This window comes from Monodon monoceros, unplaced genomic scaffold (assembly GCF_005190385.1).
Source record: "Monodon monoceros isolate NGI ecotype Baffin Bay Population unplaced genomic scaffold, NGI_Narwhal_1 Super_Scaffold_12, whole genome shotgun sequence".
In the NCBI taxonomy this organism is placed as follows: domain Eukaryota; kingdom Metazoa; phylum Chordata; class Mammalia; order Artiodactyla; family Monodontidae; genus Monodon; species Monodon monoceros.
In genome coordinates, this window is record NW_021703768.1 from 117494510 (window position 1) to 117514813 (window position 20304).

At 34.7% G+C, this 20304-nt stretch overlaps 1 protein-coding gene and 1 non-coding gene across 12 annotated transcripts in view; one reads left to right on the forward strand and one right to left on the reverse strand.

The window, feature by feature from the left end:
* LOC114893208 (ankyrin repeat and KH domain-containing protein 1) overlaps nucleotides 1-20304 on the forward strand; it is a 122741-nt gene that overhangs the window by 82002 nt on the left and 20435 nt on the right. For all 11 annotated transcript variants that reach the window (XR_003792849.1, XR_003792850.1, XM_029218831.1 and 8 more), the window contains 12 exons: nucleotides 5664-5809; nucleotides 6038-6149; nucleotides 6641-6786; nucleotides 7284-7426; nucleotides 7870-8083; nucleotides 9799-9974; nucleotides 10193-10355; nucleotides 12260-12355; nucleotides 12817-12933; nucleotides 17427-17601; nucleotides 18403-18859; nucleotides 19672-19818. Coding sequence is in view for 9 of the 11 variants with exons in the window: in XM_029218831.1 (XP_029074664.1) it covers nucleotides 5664-5809; nucleotides 6038-6149; nucleotides 6641-6786; nucleotides 7284-7426; nucleotides 7870-8083; nucleotides 9799-9974; nucleotides 10193-10355; nucleotides 12260-12355; nucleotides 12817-12933; nucleotides 17427-17601; nucleotides 18403-18859; nucleotides 19672-19818 (2092 nt within the window). In the remaining 2 variants the exon portion in view is untranslated. The remainder of the gene's footprint in view (nucleotides 1-5663; nucleotides 5810-6037; nucleotides 6150-6640; nucleotides 6787-7283; nucleotides 7427-7869; nucleotides 8084-9798; nucleotides 9975-10192; nucleotides 10356-12259; nucleotides 12356-12816; nucleotides 12934-17426; nucleotides 17602-18402; nucleotides 18860-19671; nucleotides 19819-20304) is intronic.
* Nucleotides 16626-16728, reverse strand: LOC114893478. The gene has a single exon (XR_003792904.1). It is a non-coding gene; the product is annotated as a U6 spliceosomal RNA (small nuclear RNA).

Below are 20304 nucleotides of genomic sequence, written 5' to 3' on the forward strand. Positions count from 1 at the left end.
ACACACACACACACACACACACACACACACACACACACACACACACAGCAAAGCAAAAAAGAAACCAGCCTTATAAACTTACAGTATATGTTTCTGTTTATTGTTGTGTGGAAAATTACAACTAGATATGAAATGAGGTGCACAAGTTTACTTTCCGTTTCATTGTCCTTGCAGCAGTGGGAAAACAGTGCAATTAATCATTTACCTTCCTAAAGATGGCTGGTGAATGTATCACCTCCATGAGAGCCCAGTTCAGAAATGCAGCCAGAATGGCTGTTGACAGTGGATGAAGACCAAGAACTAAGATGTAGCTGGAGTGATATTCAAAGGCAGGCCAGTCCTCTGTCTCTTGATTGCAACATTTTTTTTCTTTACTGTTGTCTGTTTCTTCTTGTCGTATTCTCCTCCCCTCCTCCCATCCCAGTTATGCTGTCCCAGTTTCCTTTCTTCTTTTGTGAGCCTTTAGTCTTCCTAATCTTTACTGAATCTTTTAAAATGTGGAGTAAGATTACTTAATTCAGGAATTTTATTGGGCATGTGTATGACTTCAAGTGGTTATAGAATTATAATAGTGCCTTTGAGGCTCCTCTGATATGTAATAGGTATTGCTGTGCAGAGGAGGAATGTCTTAGTTTTCATAAAGGAAATAAAAATGCTGGGAAATGTTTTAAGGAGTTAGATTCTTTATTCTTTACTTTTGTTTTTTATATCTTCAGCCCATAGCCACTTAACTCAAATTGACTTTGTGTCATTAGCATTGCAAGTTGTTATAAATTTTGAATAAACTCTTATAGTTCATTTATGGTTCTGATTTCGAATCTGGTAAAAGCAGATATTGGAGTGTGAAGTATGATTATAAATAATAATGATGAAACTGGTGACCTGAGAGTAACATTTTTAAGACTTAGGGTTCTATAAATATCATTATAATGTTCCTAATTAAGTACTCAGTTTGCAGTTACGAAACCCACATTATTGATCAGTTTAGTTTGTTGGAACTTAGGACCTGTCCATTTTTTTTTTTTTTTTTTAAAGGAGAAACAGCTCTAAAGGGAACTTGTAGGTGTTAACTTTATGGTAGTATTTACTGCTGTTTCTTGTAGAGGAGGTCAAATTCTGGTTATTTCACTGAAGTATTTGTTAAATTAAAATGACCTTTTACAAAGTTCACATGAAACTTCAAAAAATTGGTTTAGAAAACATCTTTTAATTATATTTAACATTAATATAAATGAATAAAATTTAATTTCTCTTAGACATTAATGTCTAGTGACAGTTGCCCCACCATATTGTACAATATTCTTTTATTAATATACTTGAAAGTATAAATCCGTCAATACATTAAAAATTACACATTTTTCTCTCTCTCTCTCTTTTTTTTTTTTTGGCTGCTTGGCTTGTGGGATCTAGTTCCCCGACCAGGGATCAAACTCAGGCGCCCAGCAGTGACAGTGCCTAGTCCTAACCACTGAACCTCCAGGGAATTCCCTGAAAATTATCTTCATTTAAAATTTTTTTCATTTTGCTGAAGCTTACATTTTAAAATATATAGCAATAATTAGATTTTCTTTGTTCAAAATGATGACTTACCTCAAAATTTAAAACTTTATTAAGTCTAAATTTCTCTTAATTTCTTAATTGAAGATGAAATAAATAAGAATGAATTAGGTAAATACCTAATTCTTTGATTTTATGATATGTTAATATACCAGTAGAATTATAGATCAGACCAAAGATATAATTAATTTTACCTAAATTAAATCTAGTTATCATGCCTCATATTTAATAAAAGAGAGGAAGAGAGGATACTGTACATCTTACAATTTTACTTTAGATAATATTCATATATAATAGCAATAAGTTTCACTCTTTAAATACAAGAGTATTTTTCTTTCTTCTTTTCTTTTCTTTTATTTTTTTGCGGTACGTGAGCCTCTCACTGTTGTGGCCTCTCCCGTTGCGGAGCACAGGCTCCGGACACGCAGGCTCAGCGGCCATGGCTCACGGGCCCAGCCGCTCCGCGACATGTGGGATCTTCCCGGACCGGGGCACGAACCCGTGTCCCCTGCATCAGCAGGCGGACTCTCAACCACTGCACCACCAGGGAAGCCCAAGAGTATTTTTCTTTATTGCTGTTCTACTCTCAAAATATTTGTCATGATAATGAGTTGGTTAGATACATAATTTATGAATGTCATAACTTGACTAGCTGACTGACAGCCATAACTATATAGTCTTAAACGTATCATACTTGATATAGTCTCAGCCAGAATATATGTATACTCTTGATTGGAAGCATGGTTGTTCAGGTTCATTTCTTCTGAAATTAAGTGTCAGGCTTTTAGAAGTTATCTTAATAGCAAATGATTCTCAGTTCAGATGTCTAGAATTAAGGTCTGAAAATAAAAAGCAATTTAAAGAAATTCAAAATAGCTTTGACCATTGAGCAGTTCTAGAAACAGCTAGTAAAATTTTCAGTCTTAATATATAAAGAAGCTTGGTTAAAAAATCAACTAATATCACTTTATTTACATTTATTGAGCGCTTACCATGCACCAAGCTCAGTGCTAAATGCTTTTATATACATTATCTCATGGGCTCTTTATAGTAATACTATAAAATAAGTCCATATCCCATCTCTGTTTTTCTGTTGAAAACTGAGGCGAATGGAAATTAAGTTGCTAGTAAGTGTTATGATTCAAACTCAGTTCAGCCAATTTAAGAACCTTAGAAGTAATATGCATGCATCTGATTCAACTTGAAGTTCTGAGTTTATATTAAAGATATTATTTCCTTAGACTTCTAAATTCTACTAAATAACAATTTCCCTTATTATTTTTATATTAAGATTTGATGTGCATGTAAGGTTTAATATAGTTTTGTGACTTGAGAACATTGTTACTGTTGTTGACATCTTAATAGGCTCTCTTCAAACAAATTCCAATTCCATAGTATCTTTTTTTTTTTTTTTTTTGCGGTACGGGGGCCTCTCACTGTTGTGGCCTCTCCCGTTGTGGGGCACAGGCTCTGGACGCGCAGGCTTAGCGGCCATGGCTCACGGGCCTAGCCGCTCCGCGGTATGTGGGATCTTTCCGGACCGGGGCACGAACCCGTGTCCCCTGCATCGGCAGGCGGACTCTCAACCACTGCGCCACCAGGGAAGCCCCATAGTATCTTGCTTTAAGTAACCCTGTGGTAGTCATTTTAGGCTTAAGAATAAAAAAGTAATTAGGAAATTATCTTTGAGGGAATTTACAGTAAAATACCTTTAAGTAATAATTTCTTCTAATGTTAATATTTTATTTATAGATTGTTATTTATATGGAACTATTTAATAAAGTTACTATTATCTAAAACAGATTACAATGATTTAATTTCTTAAGGCCTTGCAACATAGTTTACATATACCTAGTATCTGAGATGTTTATGTAGTAAAGTTTATTACTGTCTTCCATATTGCCTACAAAACTATCTTAAATTTCATAAAGAATTAAGTAAAATATTGCACTTATTTAGTTCTTCTATCACCCCATTTTAGGATAGTGCATAAATTTAATTTGAATTATGTAGTGACTTTTGTGATAGTGATCTGTTTTGGTCATTTTCAGAGACATTTTGTTCAGAAATAGAAAACATTTTAGGATTTATGAAAAAAATTTCATAGTCCTGGTATAATTTTATCTTCATAAAACTTTTATTCCACATGTACTTTTCAAATCTTTGCTACTTTCTAGTTTTATCTTTAGAACTTTTCATATGTAATTAATCCTATTAGAGTCACTTCTGTGGAATGTTTCTGATTGTCATTATTACAGGGAGGAAAAAATGTCTTGAGGATACTGTTGTACAAAAATGTACAATCAATGTAACAATACATATTTGGTAACAGAGCTGTTAAATGTACAAAAGTATTTTTTAAAAACCAACTCTGTAAAAAAGTCTTTTATAACATCATATTCTGGCATAGCACTCTAGTCAACTATTTTAAATTTTTTGAATATCTGTTTTTCATAATAACAAAAAGATAACATGAATAAACAAATTTAATGATAGAAAAGTAATTCTTTAGTAAGATATATGTTGATAATTATATGACTACTGTTAAAATCTTACTATTACAAAGGTGCCATATATCAATGTTTAGTGTCTTGTTTCTGGAACTGTTTCCAAACGTATCAGCTGTTTTGAGGAGGCATAACAAAATACTATCTGCTTTTAATTCATTCAATGACAAAAATTTTTAAAGCTTTGTTTTCATTGTGCATGTTCTTACAGGCAAAAGAAATATTTATAATAATCATTTTTATTTGTAACCATATAGTTAAATTATGTATATTTATGTGGTGACAGAAGCTGTAGAAATTCATATTATCAAGATGTGATTTTATATATGTTGCGAGCGGGGAGGGACAGCTCATGTAGAAACATATCTGAACATCTTAAAATTTGCTATTATTTAAAGCATACTATTAAATATAGTATAGTACTATAATAATAGTGTAGTACTATTAGCATACTACACTTATCTTTCATACTTGTGATCAGTATCCTTGATTGGGATCCAGTCATATCAAAATTCTAGAGAGAAAGCATTCTCCAATCTTGAAATGCTTACATTTTTCTTTAAGACCTGTGTGTTTTTGATTGACTTTTAGTGTGGGTAAGAGAAAGTTATTGCCATCATTGAAACTTTGTTGTCTTTTTCTGTATTATTAATGATTATATGTTTTTTCTGAGTTTTTTCTTTCTTGAGTGAATTGTAACGTTTTTATTTTTCAATGCAGTGATTAATAGTACTGAAAATCCTATAAAATACCTGATAATTACATATATTAGGCACTTACCAAACACTGTGTTAAATACTTTTTGCACATTTCTCATGGATAATTCACAACATCCCTCTGAGATAGGTCCTATTTCCCTCTTCATGGGGCAAACTCCATCTCATGAAAGAAAAGAAATATGCAGAGAGATAAAGATATAATTTCATTTAATTCAGTTTCAGACATCAGATTTTGAGGTCCCAAATAAAAGTTCCAATGTTCATTTTTAAAATAGTTTGATTTTCAGACATTGATTCATTTTAGGAAATTTTCAGAGTAAATATTGAATTTTAAAAACACATACTCTCTGCTATTTATGTGAGAAATATTCTGACTTGTTCTTCCCTTTTTTCTGCTTCTTCTGCTTCTTTTTTCCTTCTTTTTTTTTTTAATGCATTGTCCTCAGGATGTTTTTATCTAATTGCCTTTTACAAACTAAGATATAAGATTCCTTTTTTTTTATTGGAAACTATTTTCTCCCTATTGACAATATAAAAGGCTACCATTTGTTGTATATGCACTAAATATCAGGTACGATGCTCAGTATTTTACTTCATTATCTCAAGGGGTTTTCCCAACAACCTTACAATGGAGGTACTGTAATTATCATCGCATTTTACACATAAGGAAGTTGAGGTTCAGAGACATTAAATTACTTGCCCAAGATCAGAAAGTCATTGGTAGAACTGGGATTCAAACATATGTCCATCTGACTCAAGCTTGTGATTTAATTACTACATTATATTACTGCTATAGAATTTTCCGTTTTCTGTGTTTTTCTGTATACAAATGACATTACTCTTTTAAGTAGAATTCAGCAATATGAATATTGTTTTTCAGCTGTGAGTAGCAGAGTGCCCACTGGTTCAAACAGTTCCTCTCAGACGGCAGAATGTCTTACACCTGAGCCCTGTTCGCAGTCTCCAAGCAATGTGGCTTCCCAGTCTGTGCCTCCTGTGTATCCTTCAGTTGACATCGATGCACATGTGAGTAGACTGCTTTATTTATTTATTTATTTATTTATTTTTGGCTGTGTCGGGTCTTAGTTGCAGCATACGGGGTCTTCGTTGTGGCATGCAGGATCTTTCATTGTTGTGCGTGGGCTTCTCTAGTTGTGGTGCGTGGGCTCCAGAGTGCCCAGGCTCAGTAGTTGTGGCATGTGGGCTCTCTTAGTTGTGGCCCACGGACTCTTAAGGTTTTTTTCCTTTTCCTAGACTGAAAGCAACCATGACACAGCATTAACGCTAGCTTGTGCAGGTGGTCATGAAGAACTTGTATCTGTACTCATAGCGCGAGATGCTAAAATTGAACACAGAGACAAAAAAGGTAAGAAATGTTAGTGAGAAATAAAGTTGGAGAGTAATTATATCAGAAAACAATTCATTTTTTACTATCAATAAGTGGTTCCTAGACTATTCAGTGAAAGAATGGGTTCGCATATTTCAATTAAGAATATCTGGATTTGTTAATCTACAGAGCCAAATTATTCTTCAAAAATTCAAAAATTAGACTGTAGATCATCAAGGAAGCAAGCTGTGTTTAGCTTTCTCCTTAATCTAAAAGTAGAGCATGCAGAGGTATCAAAGTTTATTATGAGTATAAACTTTAATAATTTCGTTTGACTTAGCATTTTCTTTTTATCAGGTGTTGATGGGGTTTTGTCACTAACAAATTAGGGTTTAAAGCAGTTTTATGTTAAATGATTATAAGTATCTGCCCTAAAGACCTTTTCCTACTAAAATAATAGAGAATTAAAAACAGTGCCTTAATATGTTAAAAAACACAAATTTGACCAAGATTTTTATTTTCTGATTTAGGTTTCACACCACTGATCCTGGCAGCAACAGCAGGACATGTTGGAGTTGTTGAAATCCTTTTGGATAAAGGTGGAGACATAGAAGCACAATCTGAACGAACTAAGGATACTCCACTTTCATTGGCATGTTCTGGTGGACGTCAGGAAGTATGTTAATGTTCATTTTGTAAACACTTTACTTGTATTTTAAATATGCATATGCTTAGTAATTTAGCTACATGAATAAAACTTGCATGTGTTTTGACATGTTCTATATATTAAATTTAATGAGAATAGTAAATGCCCTTTTAAAGAATCTGTTTCTTGCCTTTCAGGCAAAATAAAAATTCTCATCATCCTTACGTTTATTGGGATTCAATAGAGCACAGTCCTAACACATGAAATGCAAATTTATCACTCAATAATTGAGGAATAGAAACAGTAACAACTTGTTATTTCAGTATGATTGGAATTTCATAGCTCTGAATTCCTTGATATGAAATTGAATTCATTTCTGTAGTGCTGATATTTGAATATTTAGGGTTTAATTAAAATGTTAGGCATTTAGACAAGGAAGTTATAAGTCCCATTTCTTTGTGCTTCCTTCATTATAAGATAGACCCTTGGTGTAAACTAGATTTCTCTGTTCATATTTTACTTTGTAGGTAGTAGACTTGCTCCTGGCTCGGGGTGCAAATAAAGAACATAGGAATGTGTCTGATTATACACCACTGAGTCTAGCTGCATCTGGAGGATATGTGAATATCATTAAGATTCTGCTTAATGCCGGGGCAGAAATTAATTCAAGGTATCTATCACCTGTTTATTTTATTACTCATGATTAGTAAATTATTACCTTGGAATTAAGTGTTTTCCCCTAAATATTTGGACAGATACCATTTTTAATTAAGTTAGTACTAAAGTTGCAAGGCCAACAGTTATTCCTATAATGTGCTTATAAGTAATCAAAGCTTATTTCAGCTAACGTTGCTGTTTTTAAAGAGGTTTCTTTCCAGAAAACACTGTTATATATAGTTGGAAATTTATGGCCTCTGCATAGGGATTATGTTTTAAATTGTGAGATTTTCCTACTTCTAATTATTAGTCTAAACAAATAAAATCTATTCATCGGAGTTAGAAACCTTTCTTCTTACTGAAGCTTTTTCATTTTTTATGTTCTCTATATGCTTTTTAAGAAAACAATAGGCAACATATTATTTTAATTTTCTAAGCACATTTTCCCCCCCTTAGGACTGGGAGTAAACTAGGTATTTCTCCCCTGATGTTGGCTGCAATGAATGGACATGTTCCTGCAGTGAAACTGCTGCTTGATATGGGTTCAGACATTAATGCCCAAATAGAGACCAATCGGAACACAGCTCTCACCTTGGCCTGTTTCCAAGGACGAGCAGAAGTAGTGAGTTTGCTTCTGGACCGAAAAGCCAATGTTGAACATAGGGCAAAGGTAAGCATTTTATAACTTGTCCTCTACTTCAGATATATTTTTAATAGAAAGAGCAACTTAAATTGAATGTACTATTTTAAATTGTCATAAATTAAAACTGATGCCCCAGTGCAGGACTGGAGAATAGTGCTATACAATGTGTCACTGGCCATTGGTCAGTGGCACACTATCACCATTCATGACTTTTATTAAAGGCAGTGAAGAAAAACAGAATCAGTACTTTTTTCCAACTTCAGCCTTGAGTGGCTTGAAGAACTCCTTTAATGAGGCATGTGCTTACCATTGGTAAAAACCCCAATCAAAAAAATTGCTACAGGGACTTCCCTGGTGGCGCAGTGGTTAAGAATCCACCTGCCAATGCAAGGGATATGGGTTGGATCCCTGGTCCAGGAAGATCCCACATGCCACAGAGCAACTAAGCCTGTGCACCACAACTACTGAGCCCACGCACCACAACTACTGAGGCTGTGCGCCACAACTACTGAAGCCCACGTGCCTAGAGCCCGTTCTCCGCAACAAGAGAAGCCACCACAATAAGAAGGCTGTACACCGCAACAAAGAGTAGCCCCTACTCGCCACAACTAGAGAAAGCCTGCACAGCAACAAAGACCCAATGGAGGGACTTCCCTGGTGACACAGTGGTTAAGAATCCACCTGCCAATGCAGGGAACACGGGTTCAAGCCCTGGTCTGGGAAGATCCCACATGTGCACCACACTACTGAGCCTGTGCTCTAGAGCTCACAAGCCACAACTACCGAGCCTGTGTGCCACAACTACTGAAGCCCACGCGCCTAGAGTCCGTGCTCCGCAACAAGAGAAGCCACCGCGATGAGAAGCCTGCACACCACAACAAAGAGTAGCCCCCGCTGGCCGCAACTAGAGAAAGCCCATGTGCAGCAACGAAGACCCAACACAGCCAAAAATAAATAAATAAATTTGTTTAAAAAAAAAAAAAAGACCCAGTGCAGCCATAAATAAATAAATAAAAGCATGACTATTAAAAATAAATTGCTGCATAGATTATACAATTAAGACAACTAAAATCTAATCTGACCACGACAGATTACTTTTTGTATTACAAGTATTCAGTGTGACCCATTTATCTATTAGAAGTCCTAAAGAAAGCCATATTATTTTGGTAATGATACCAGTAGGAAAAGTCTTCTGGTGAAATGTTGGAGACTAATGAGCAAAGACACATGCATAAAATTTATAAAATGATATTTTAATCTATTTTACCCAAGTTTGAGTAGCATTTAAGGAGTTTATCCTGGGTTATTTAGCAAACTGCCTTTTCAGATAGAGTATATTCTAAACAAGATAGAGCATATTCTAAACAAAGTTTTCCCATTGAACATTGTGCCATATTTAATTTTCTTTTTATTCGTTTTAATATTTCTGTTTGTTGTGCAGAGAAGTTATTGTCTCATGTAAATTTATAACAGTAGAGATGTTATGAAATTGTTTATTTTTTTAGCATGAAATTGTGTATTTTTTTAGCATATTTTTAAAAATTTTTTAGTAAGAGAAATCATTCTAGCATGTCTAACTGAACCTAACAATTTTCACTTGCTGTTTAGTAAAGCTTAAGAGTGAATGTTGCTTAGCTCTCTTGTGAGAGAAAATCAGAAATAGAATACACTTATAAGTCAATTGTTTCAGTCCCTTAAAGAAATTAATATAATTTACTCACAGAATTTTTTGGTTTAAACAGACTGGTCTTACCCCTTTGATGGAAGCTGCTTCTGGAGGATATGCAGAGGTTGGAAGAGTTCTCCTAGATAAAGGAGCAGATGTCAATGCCCCCCCTGTGCCTTCCTCAAGAGATACTGCTTTAACAATAGCAGCGGACAAAGGACACTACAAATTTTGTGAGCTCCTGATTAATAGGTGGGTAAATTTTATATTTATTTATAGAATTTCTATGATCCCTTTCACTTGTCAGAGCCTTTACAGTTAATAAAATTGTTTTACTTTATTGACATTTTAAAGAACAGATTATTTGTTTGCCATTTTATAAAAGATGAAAGACAAATTAGAGAAAAATAGAAAAAGTCAGCCTCTTCTCATAGGAAACAAACTATATTAACATTATTTGATTTTTATAGGGGAGCCCATATTGATGTTCGTAACAAGAAGGGAAACACACCACTTTGGTTGGCATCCAATGGTGGTCATTTTGATGTGGTGCAATTGCTAGTGCAAGCAGGTGCTGATGTGGATGCAGCAGATAACCGGAAAATCACGCCTCTTATGTCAGCATTTCGCAAGGTAACTTGATGTGGGGGAAAAAGGATAGAATTTGTTTAAAACTACTAAATTTTAAGTTGAAATCGTGAGAAAGATAAATTGGTCTTGAGGAATTGACTCTGTTTCTATATACAAACCTTTGCTGTCTTTCCACTTTCTTTGTGGCCAAATCTAAGAGCTATATGGTAGTTCCCTAGAAGCAACTTGGTTGTTAAATCACTTGGTGTCTTGACTAGTTTTGTTATGTTTTTGTACATAAAACGTGAGATTTAAGGACAGATATTATATGTAGATGAATGTTTTCTCTACCTAAAGGACAAAAACAAGTGGACTCTCATAAAAATTTATTATACCTCCTGTATATATTAAGGCTTACTTATCTGCTCTGTTTTACAAAGCTTTCCCATTGCAATTGTGATAACATGTAAACTACTTAATGTGGCTCACAAAGCCCTGCATGAATGGCTCATGCCAGCCTCAGACCAATCATTTCTACTCCCCTTCCCCTTTGGTCACTACACTTCAGCCACTGGCCTAGAATGCACTAAATTTTTAAATTCCTGAGGGCCTTTGCTCACTGGTTTTCTTTTCCTGAAATGTTCTTTCCCTTACTCTTCACCTGGCTCACTTCTCTTCATCCTTTAATATCTATTCATCCTTAAATATCACTTCTCAGAAAGTCCTTTTCTAACTCCCAATCTGAAAAGGTTCTCTTGTTCTCATTTATAGTTCACTGTTATTTTCCTTATCTCATTTTGTAATTATACATTCAAACATGTATTACTTTTTTAATGCCCATCTCCCCAGTTAGACTACAAGATCTATGAAAGCTAAGATTCATGACTGTCTTTTTCACCAGTGTTTGTACCCAGTTGTTCAGCTCAGTGCCTGACACATACTAGATGGTCAGTAAATAGCTATTGAATGAGAGCAGTGTAAGTTATGAGTCTTAAAAAAAATCTTAAATATTTCCTTTCTTTTTCAATTTTTTTCTTTCCTTTTAATTGAGGTATAATTTATATGTAGTAAAAACACAAATCTAAGGTACATGAATTTTGATAAATGCATATACCTATGTAACCCACACTCCATAAAGATATAAAATACTTCCATAATCCTAGAAAGTTTCATCATGCCCATCCTCAGTTAATTCCCTGCCCCAGAGGCAGCCACTTTTCTGATTTTTGTCACCATCAGACTAATTTTTTTTTTTTTTTTTTTTGGCCGCACCGTGCGGCGTACGGGATCTTAATTCCCCAACCAGGGATCGAACCCGTGCCCCTTGCAGTGGAAGTGTGGAGTCTTAACCACTGGACTGCCAGGGAAGTCCCCCCATCAGACTAATTCTTGAAGATTAAACAAGCTTTAGTAGGAGGGGAAACAATGCAAGTTTGGTTATGTTAAAATAGATGTACTTACAATTGATTACAGATCATCCAGCCCCTGATAATGGCATTTAGAAAGTGTTTTACCTAGATTCAAGTCATAGAACTCAAGATAAATATGACAACCTACCTCGTTTAGTTTCGTAAGATAGAGCCAAAATAATGCTTTGAAATCTAGAACATCCTCTTTGTTTTCGGACTAATTTCCCTTTTATATTGAGATTCATTTCACATCACCAATTTTTATTTTACTAATCGATTTATTCTAGGAGATATATATTTTTTAAAGTTTGTCTATTTTCAATGGGATGTGGGCAGATTAAATTCAGGAGAAATGTCGTTTGGTCCACCATATATTTCCCAGCATGTTGTACTTATCGTTTTCTGTTTATAAACTCAACACTGTTTCTATTTTCATAATTTCAATTTTAAGTTTAGTAAACTCTCAAGTGTTACTGTACCTTTTACCCTTAAGTTTTTAAGCATATGGGCCAATTTTCAAAGTATTCTTTTGTGTACTTTTTGTTATACTTCTTACAGGGTCATGTAAAAGTTGTTCAGTATTTGGTGAAAGAGGTCAATCAGTTCCCTTCTGATATAGAATGCATGAGATACATAGCAACAATCACAGATAAGGTAGGTTTAATATGCTGTTGAAGCACATTTTTGTTCTTTGTTGAATTATATGCCAGAGTATATGTTAGCAGCCCGTTCTTTTCATCCTCTATGAGACTGATCATCTGATTTTTCTATGCTTTAGTTTCCCCATTTGCAAATGAAGAATGAGTATATTTTTTATAAATTATTTTGAGATTTCCTTCCTATTATGGACCATAATTACAGTGACTGCAGCTAAAGTTTATTACTAGACTATTAGCCTGATTAGAAAATTTTCTAAGAACACAAACTTTTTAGAAAATGGTACCTTATTTTGATTTTTCAATCAAAGACTAGACTCAAAGGATAGCTTAATTTGGTTTAGTGAATATTCAGTAATTTGAGGCTTTAAGCCCTGAACTTAGGTATACTTATCAGCTCAAGTTTTATTGGCCTGTTTATGTGTTCCTATATTTATATAATTCCATTTTCCACTATAGGAACTGTTGAAAAAATGTCACCAGTGTGTTGAGACAATTGTGAAGGCTAAGGACCAGCAGGCTGCAGAAGCAAATAAGAATGCAAGTATTCTTTTAAAGGAACTTGATCTGGAAAAGGTGAGTGGGAAAAATAATTTTCCTTATTAGAAATGGTTGAAAATCTAGTAGAATAAATTTGCCACTGATACGACCATAATCTTAACAAAATCTCTTTTTAAAAAATGATTAATAGATTATCAAACTACCATCAATTTTTTGATTCTGACCTATACATAAAAAATACTTTTAACCATATAAGTGAGGAATTAGTTTCTGAGCAGATCACAATTTTCCAAATAACATTACTACCTAAGTGGTTTTAATATTAGTCTGGGAAGAAATTTTTTTAAACAGTGGAAATCCTTTGTTTATTATAAGATCTGGGCTATAAGTGGTTTACTAGATCCTTAATTAAAGAGTAAGTATCTAAGTTTCCTAGGATGTGTGGTAGTATAATTGAAAAAGTTAAAAAAAAAAAAGGTCGCTTTTCTGAGGCTTAGTGTGCTTACCTGGAAAAGGAGGGTGTTGTTACGAACCCAAAAGTTATATTAAAAGAATAAATAGCATAATCAAGTAGAGTTATTATAGAAATGCAGGAGATAGCTTAATATTAAGATATTTTGTTGATGATAAAAGGAAGGAAAAAGATCATTTTGAGAGATGCTAAAATTTTGACATCAATTTTTAATTTTAAAAAAAATCAAAACTTGTAAGTTAAAAACAGAAGAAAAAATTGCTTACAAATCAACGAGAAAGGGATTTCCCTGGTGGTCCAGAGGTTAAGACTTTGCCTCTAATCCCACATGCCTCGTGGCCAAAAAACCAAAATATAAAACAGAAACGATATTGTACAAATTCAATAAAGACTTTAAAAATGGTCACATCAAAAAAAAAAAAAAATGAGAAAAAGATAACTTGCCCAGAATGAAAAATGGTCACACAAATGGGCAATTCACAGAAGAAATATAAATGTTCAATAAATACATGGAGAACGCTCAACTTCATGAATAAACAAAGAAATGCACAGTGAAAGAGTGATTTAAATTTCTTTTACCAGATTAGGAAAACTTAAAATTTAAAGGTTTGGTAATAGATATTGATGGCTAGGGTATGCAGAAATTAGCCTTCTAGTATGATTTTTGACATATGGTATAAATTAGTATAACTATTAATGGAGATGATTTGACAAATGCATTAAATTAAAAAGGGTGCATACCTACTCCAGTCACTCCTCTTCTAGAAATTTAGCGTAAGGTAAATACTTTGATAAATGCTCAAAGATGTGAACATACAAAAGGACATTCACTGTTAAATTGCTTATAACAGGGGGAAGGGTATAAACCTTAAAGTTTTATCATTAGGAAATTAAATAAATTTAATACCTCCATGATAAACTTGATTACAGTTAAAATCAGAAGGGGGAAACTAATATTCATTTTAAAATGAAGTTTGAAGTTTGATGACTACTAAGGTCCCTCCTGTGTTCTATAATTTTTATTTTTGTTTAACTACCCAGGGATATGGTCAGCAATTCCTTAAACAGCCGTTTTGCTCTTATGCCAACCGAGTGATGAAACTGCATATTCAGTTAACAATTATTTTTTCTCTTAATGCTCAGCCCCTTTCTCATTTACATAGGGGGTTGACAGACTTTTAATTTTTTTATTTTTATTTTTTTTGCGGTACGCGGGCCTCTCACTGTTGTGTTCTCTCCCGTTGTGGAGCACAGGCTCTGGACGCGCAGGCTTAGTGGCCATGGCTCACAGGCCTAGCCGCTCCGCGGCATGTGGGATCTTCCCGGACCAGGGCACGAACCCGCACCCCCTGCATTGGCAGGCGGACTCTCAACCACTGCACCGCCAGGGAAACCCAACTTTTTATTTTTTTATTCTTTATTTTTTTAATTTTAATTTTTAAATTTGTTTGGTTTCGCCCCGTGGTTGTGGGATCTTAGTTCCCCGACCAGGGACTGAACCCAGGCCCTTGGCAGTGAGAGCGCAGAGTCCTAACCATTGGACCACCAGGGAATTCCCAACAGACTTTTTCTATGAAATGCTGAAGAGTAAATATTTTAGGCTTTGTAGGCCCATACGATCTCTGTCATAACTCCTTGACTCTGCTGTTATAGCACGAAAGCACCCATAGACAATGCCTAAATGAATGTGTTCCAATAGAACTTTATTTATGGACATCAAAATTTTAATTTCATAATATTTTCATGTCACAAAATATTCTTCTTTTTATTTTTTCAACCATTTAAAATGTAAAAGTCTTAACATTCAGGCCATAGTTTGCCGATGCCTGATTAGATAAGTAAAAATGTCAAAGAGTAACTTATGACTCAGAATGGTAAATTATAGTTTTGAGGAAAATGCTTTACTTAATTACCAGGACAACTGGACTTCATTGACAGATTCTTATGGTGAACCTTTTTTAGATAATTTCCACACAAATATGAGTAATTTGATGTGTTTTCTGTTTGTTTTGAGTTTTCATTATGATGTGAGGTGACCATTACCATGTTCCCCTGTCTGAAAAAAATATATTTTCTAGTACTAACCAAAGCAAAACTATGAAGTAAGGTGAAAGTAATTTCTATAATGGCCTCCTGTGGATATTTTCATAGTGAAATTTGTTAATACCTTATAAAAGCATAATAGCTGCATTTTATTTTATTTTTTTAACATCTTTATTGGAGTATAATTGCTTTATAGTGGTGTGTTAGTTTCTGCTGTATAACAAAGTGATATATACATATATCCCCATATCTCCTCCCTCTTGCTTCTCCCTCCCACCCTCCCTATCCCACCCGTCTAGGTGGACACAAAGCATCGAGCTGATCTCCCTGTGCTATGTGGCTGCTTCCCACTAGCTATCTGTTTTACATTTGGTAGTGTATATATGTCCATGCCACTCTCTCACTTGTCCCAGTTTACCCTTCCCCCTCCCCCATCCTCATGTCCATTCTCTATGTCTAAGTCTTTATTCTTGTCCTGCCCCTAGGTTCTTCAGAACCTTTTTTTTTTTTTTAGATTCCATATATATGTGTTAGCATACGGTATTTGTTTTTCTCTTTCTGACTTCCTTCACTCTGTATTACAGTCTCTAGGTCCATCCACCTCACTACAAGTAACTCAATTTCATTTCTTTTTATGACTGAGTAATATTCCATTGTATATATGTGCCACATCTTCTTTATCCATTCATCTGTCAATGGGCATTTAGGTTGATTCCATGTCCTGGCTATTGTAAATAGAGCCACAATGAACATTGTGGTACATGACCCTTTTTGAATTATGGTTTTCTCAGGGTATATGCCCCGTAGTGAGATTGCTGGGTCGTATGGTAGTTCTATTTTTAGTTTTTTTAAGGAACCTCCATACTGTTCTCCATAGTGGCTGTATCAATTTACATTTCCACCAGCAGTGCGAGAGGGTTCCCTTTTCTCCACACCCTTTCCAGCAATAGCTGCATTTTAGTCAAACAAATGCCACATAAATCTATGGTTTTGCTTATTCTGGACATTTCATATAAATGGAATCAGACAGTATTTGGTCCTCTGTGACTGGCTTCTTGCAATTCATAATGTTTTCAAGGTTCATCCATGTTGTAGCATGTATCAGTACTTCATTTATTTATTTATTTATTTATTTACTGCTGCATAATATCCCATTATATAGATATACCACATTTTGTTTACCCATTTATTAGTTGATGGACATGTAGGTTGTTTCTATTTCATAGGTATACAAGTTTTTTGTTTGTTTTGTTTTAACTTGGAATGCTTCATGAATTTGTGTTTCATCCTTATGCAGGAGCCCTGCTAATCTTCTCTGTTATTTCAATTTTTTTAGTATATATGGTGCTGAAACAAGCATGGTGTACAAGTTTTTGTATGAATATGTTTTCATTGGGTATATATCTAGGAATGGAATTGCTAGATCATATGGCAGTTCTGTGTTTAACCATTTGAGAAACTTCTAGATTGTTTTCCAAGGTAGCAGCACCATTTTATGATCCTACCAGCAGTATATGAAGGCTTCGATTTCTTCATATCCTCACCATGATTTGTTTTATCTGTCTTTTTGTTGATTATAGGCATCCTAGTGACAGTGAAGTGGGTATCTCATTTTGATTTGATTTGCTTTTCCCTGATGGCTTGTGATATTGAGCATCTATCTCTTCATGTGTTTATTGGCCATTTGTATATGTTGTTTGGAGAAACGTCTGTTCAGATCCTTTGCCCATTTTTTAATTGAGTTATTTGTCTTTTCATTATTGAGTTAACGAGTTCTTTATAAATTCTTGATACAAGCCCTTACCAGATAAGCAAAAATTTTTCACCATTTTATGGGTTGTCTTTTCACTTTATTGATGATCCCTTTGAAGCACAAAAACTTTTAATTTTGATTATGTCCAGCTTATCTATTTCTTCTTTTGTTGCTTTTATAAATGTGTGTTAAGACTGACATCTATGGGAAACCCCATGTATCATAAACAAAAATATCATTTCATTATTTTTTTTAAATTACTGCCTTATTGATAAAATGAGATACCTACTTTATTTGCAGTCAAGAGAGGAGAGCAGAAAGCAGGCTCTTGCAGCTAAAAGAGAGAAAAGAAAAGAAAAGAGAAAAAAGAAAAAAGAGGAGCAGAAAAGGAAGCAGGAAGAAGATGAGGAAAACAAACCTAAGGAGAATTCAGAACTACCAGAGGATGAAGATGAAGAGGAGAATGATGAAGATGGTGAGAAATGAACCATCTGAATTAGTGATAAAATTCTTCTGTGTTTATCAACTTCATTTTGAGTGCTTTTTGCTCTCAAAACTCTCAAAACTAATTCTAGTTAAATATTCAGTTACTTTAATCTGAAATAGACAGTTGACTTCCATAGTGAATACTTCTAAATATTTTACATTGTAAAGTGACACAGAGAAACTGAAGGGGGAAGGCAAGCACATAATTTGAAGACATGGGGTCAGTTGTAACTTAAGTTCCCCTGCAAAAACATTATGTATGGCCTAAAAGTGATACAGTAAGAGGTTTGCCAGCTTTTCTTCAGGTTCTTCTCTACCCTCTCCTTCCCCAGTTGGAAACTGGGAAGAGGTCCAGTTCCTCAATAAATTTTTAACTAAGGTTCAGTCTTGAAGCTCTGTTGGGTTGGGGTCCATTACTCTCAGAGTTGTTTATTGTACAGTCTGGCAGTGGTTGTAGTAGGCAAATAATTTTGCTCTATTTGACTTCTAATTCTAAAATGCTATTTGAAAAATTTCTTAAATTCAAACTATATTGTGATTTTTGTTTAGTTTATGAGACTAGCATTTCAGATCTTAAGAATGTTAATGTTTTATACCAAGTTAGACATCAATATATGATATAGTATATTCTCACAACAGTAAAGATTTCTTTATTTACTAGTGAATACTGGTAAAAGGAAAATATGACCTAAGGGTCTGAATTATTATGAATTATTAGGTATATTCTGTCACAATTTGTTTTGAGATCTGTGGCTCTCAGTGTGATTTTTATCTTTTTTCATAATTTCAGTGGAGCAAGAAGTTCCCATAGAACCTCCTAGTGCGACCACCACCACCACAATCGGAATCTCTGCAACATCTGCAACATTCACAAATGTGTTTGGGAAAAAAAGGGCCAATGTTGTGACAACTCCCAGCACCAATCGGAAAAATAAGAAGAACAAAACAAAAGAGACCCCTCCCACTGCACATTTAATATTACCAGAACAACATATATCCTTAGCACAGCAAAAGGCAGATAAGAATAAAATAAATGGAGAACCCAGAGGTGGCGGTGCAGGTGGGAATAGTGATTCAGATAACTTGGACAGCACAGATTGCAACAGTGAGAGTAGTAGTGGTGGTAAAAGCCAAGAGTTAAATTTCACTATGGATGTGAATTCCTCTAGTGATAGGAGATACCCCTCACTGCTACTCCATTCCCAAGAAGAAAAGACAAGTACTGCTGCTTCCAAAACTCAGACACGGTAAAATTTTCTGACTTGTTAACTCTGCACCTACCTTTCCTTTTTCATGCCTGGCACAAGAACTTGAAGTAACATAAGTTGTGTTGAACAATTGAAGTCTACCACATTACCTGTCTTCAGCATTTAAAACTGAAATTCACCAGTGTCCTCCTTATCATGTGCTAGTTATGCAATGAGATTGTTAGAACTTTTAACATTCAACTTTGAAGCTGAAAATATTAGCGTTCCTTGATTTTAACTATGTCATTTTTATTGATTATATATAGTTCTCTTGGCTTCTGAATCCATTTTAATACTAAAATAAATAATGGACTCTTTGCCCCATTTCTATTTTTCTGAATTGTTAATAATTTGATGTGCCAAATTTTTTTTTAACAAGGTTTTTGGGTTTTTTTATATAAATTTATTTATTTAATTTTGGCTGCATTGGGTCTTGGTTGCTGCACGCGGGCTTTCTCTAGTTGTGGCGAGCGGGGGCTACTCTTCGTTGCGGTGCGCGGGCTTCTCATTGCAGTGGCTTCTCCTGTTGCAGGGCACGGGCTCTAGACATGTGGGCTCAGTAGTTGTGGCTCGCGGGCTCTAGAGTGCAGGCTCAGTAGTTGTGGTGAGCAGGCTTAGTTGCTCTCACGGCATGTGGGATCTTCCCGGCCCAGGGCTCGAACCCGTGTCCCTGCATTGGCAGGTGGATTCTTAACCACTGCGCCACCAGGGAAGCCCTGGTGTGCCAAATTTTAATTCAGATACTTCAGCAAATCTCTTGAGTTTCTATCTTAAAAGTTATCATTTATTGGCCTTGATATTTCTCTTCTCAGACTTGAAGGTGAAGTGAATCCTAATTCCTTATCAACAACATACAAGTCAGTGTCGTTGCCATTAAGCTCTTCAAACATAAAGCTGAATCTGACTAGCCCTAAAAGGGGGCAAAAAAGAGAGGAAGGGTGGAAAGAAGTTGTTCGAAGGTAAGTAGTAGTAGTCTCGTCTTTTTAACTTTTCTCCTCTTGTGAGATGGTTATCCAGTTAATTAATGAATAATTTGAATGTGGTTATTATATTCAATTGTAATGCCATACTACATCCAGAGTAGGCTAAAGCAAAATTAGAAACAGTATGTAAATTTTGTATGCATATTTTATATGATACAAGAAATGTTGGCTTTAGAATAACAAAAAATATTTTATTAAAACATAAGACATACAGTTTACAGACAAACCATACAAAAAGGTCACAGGCTTCTTAAGGGGAAGATTCAATTGACAGCAAAGTCATAATGCTATTTGTGAAGGCTATGATGTTTGTTTAATGGTCCCATTTTGATTCAGACAAGTTTGTCCATCTACAGCATTTAAATAAAGTTAGACTTCGTTAGAGAATCTATATCTGCTTTTAACCAATGCAGTTAGATCACCATAAAGAGTGGGGGGGAGCCCATAAAATTAGAACTACCT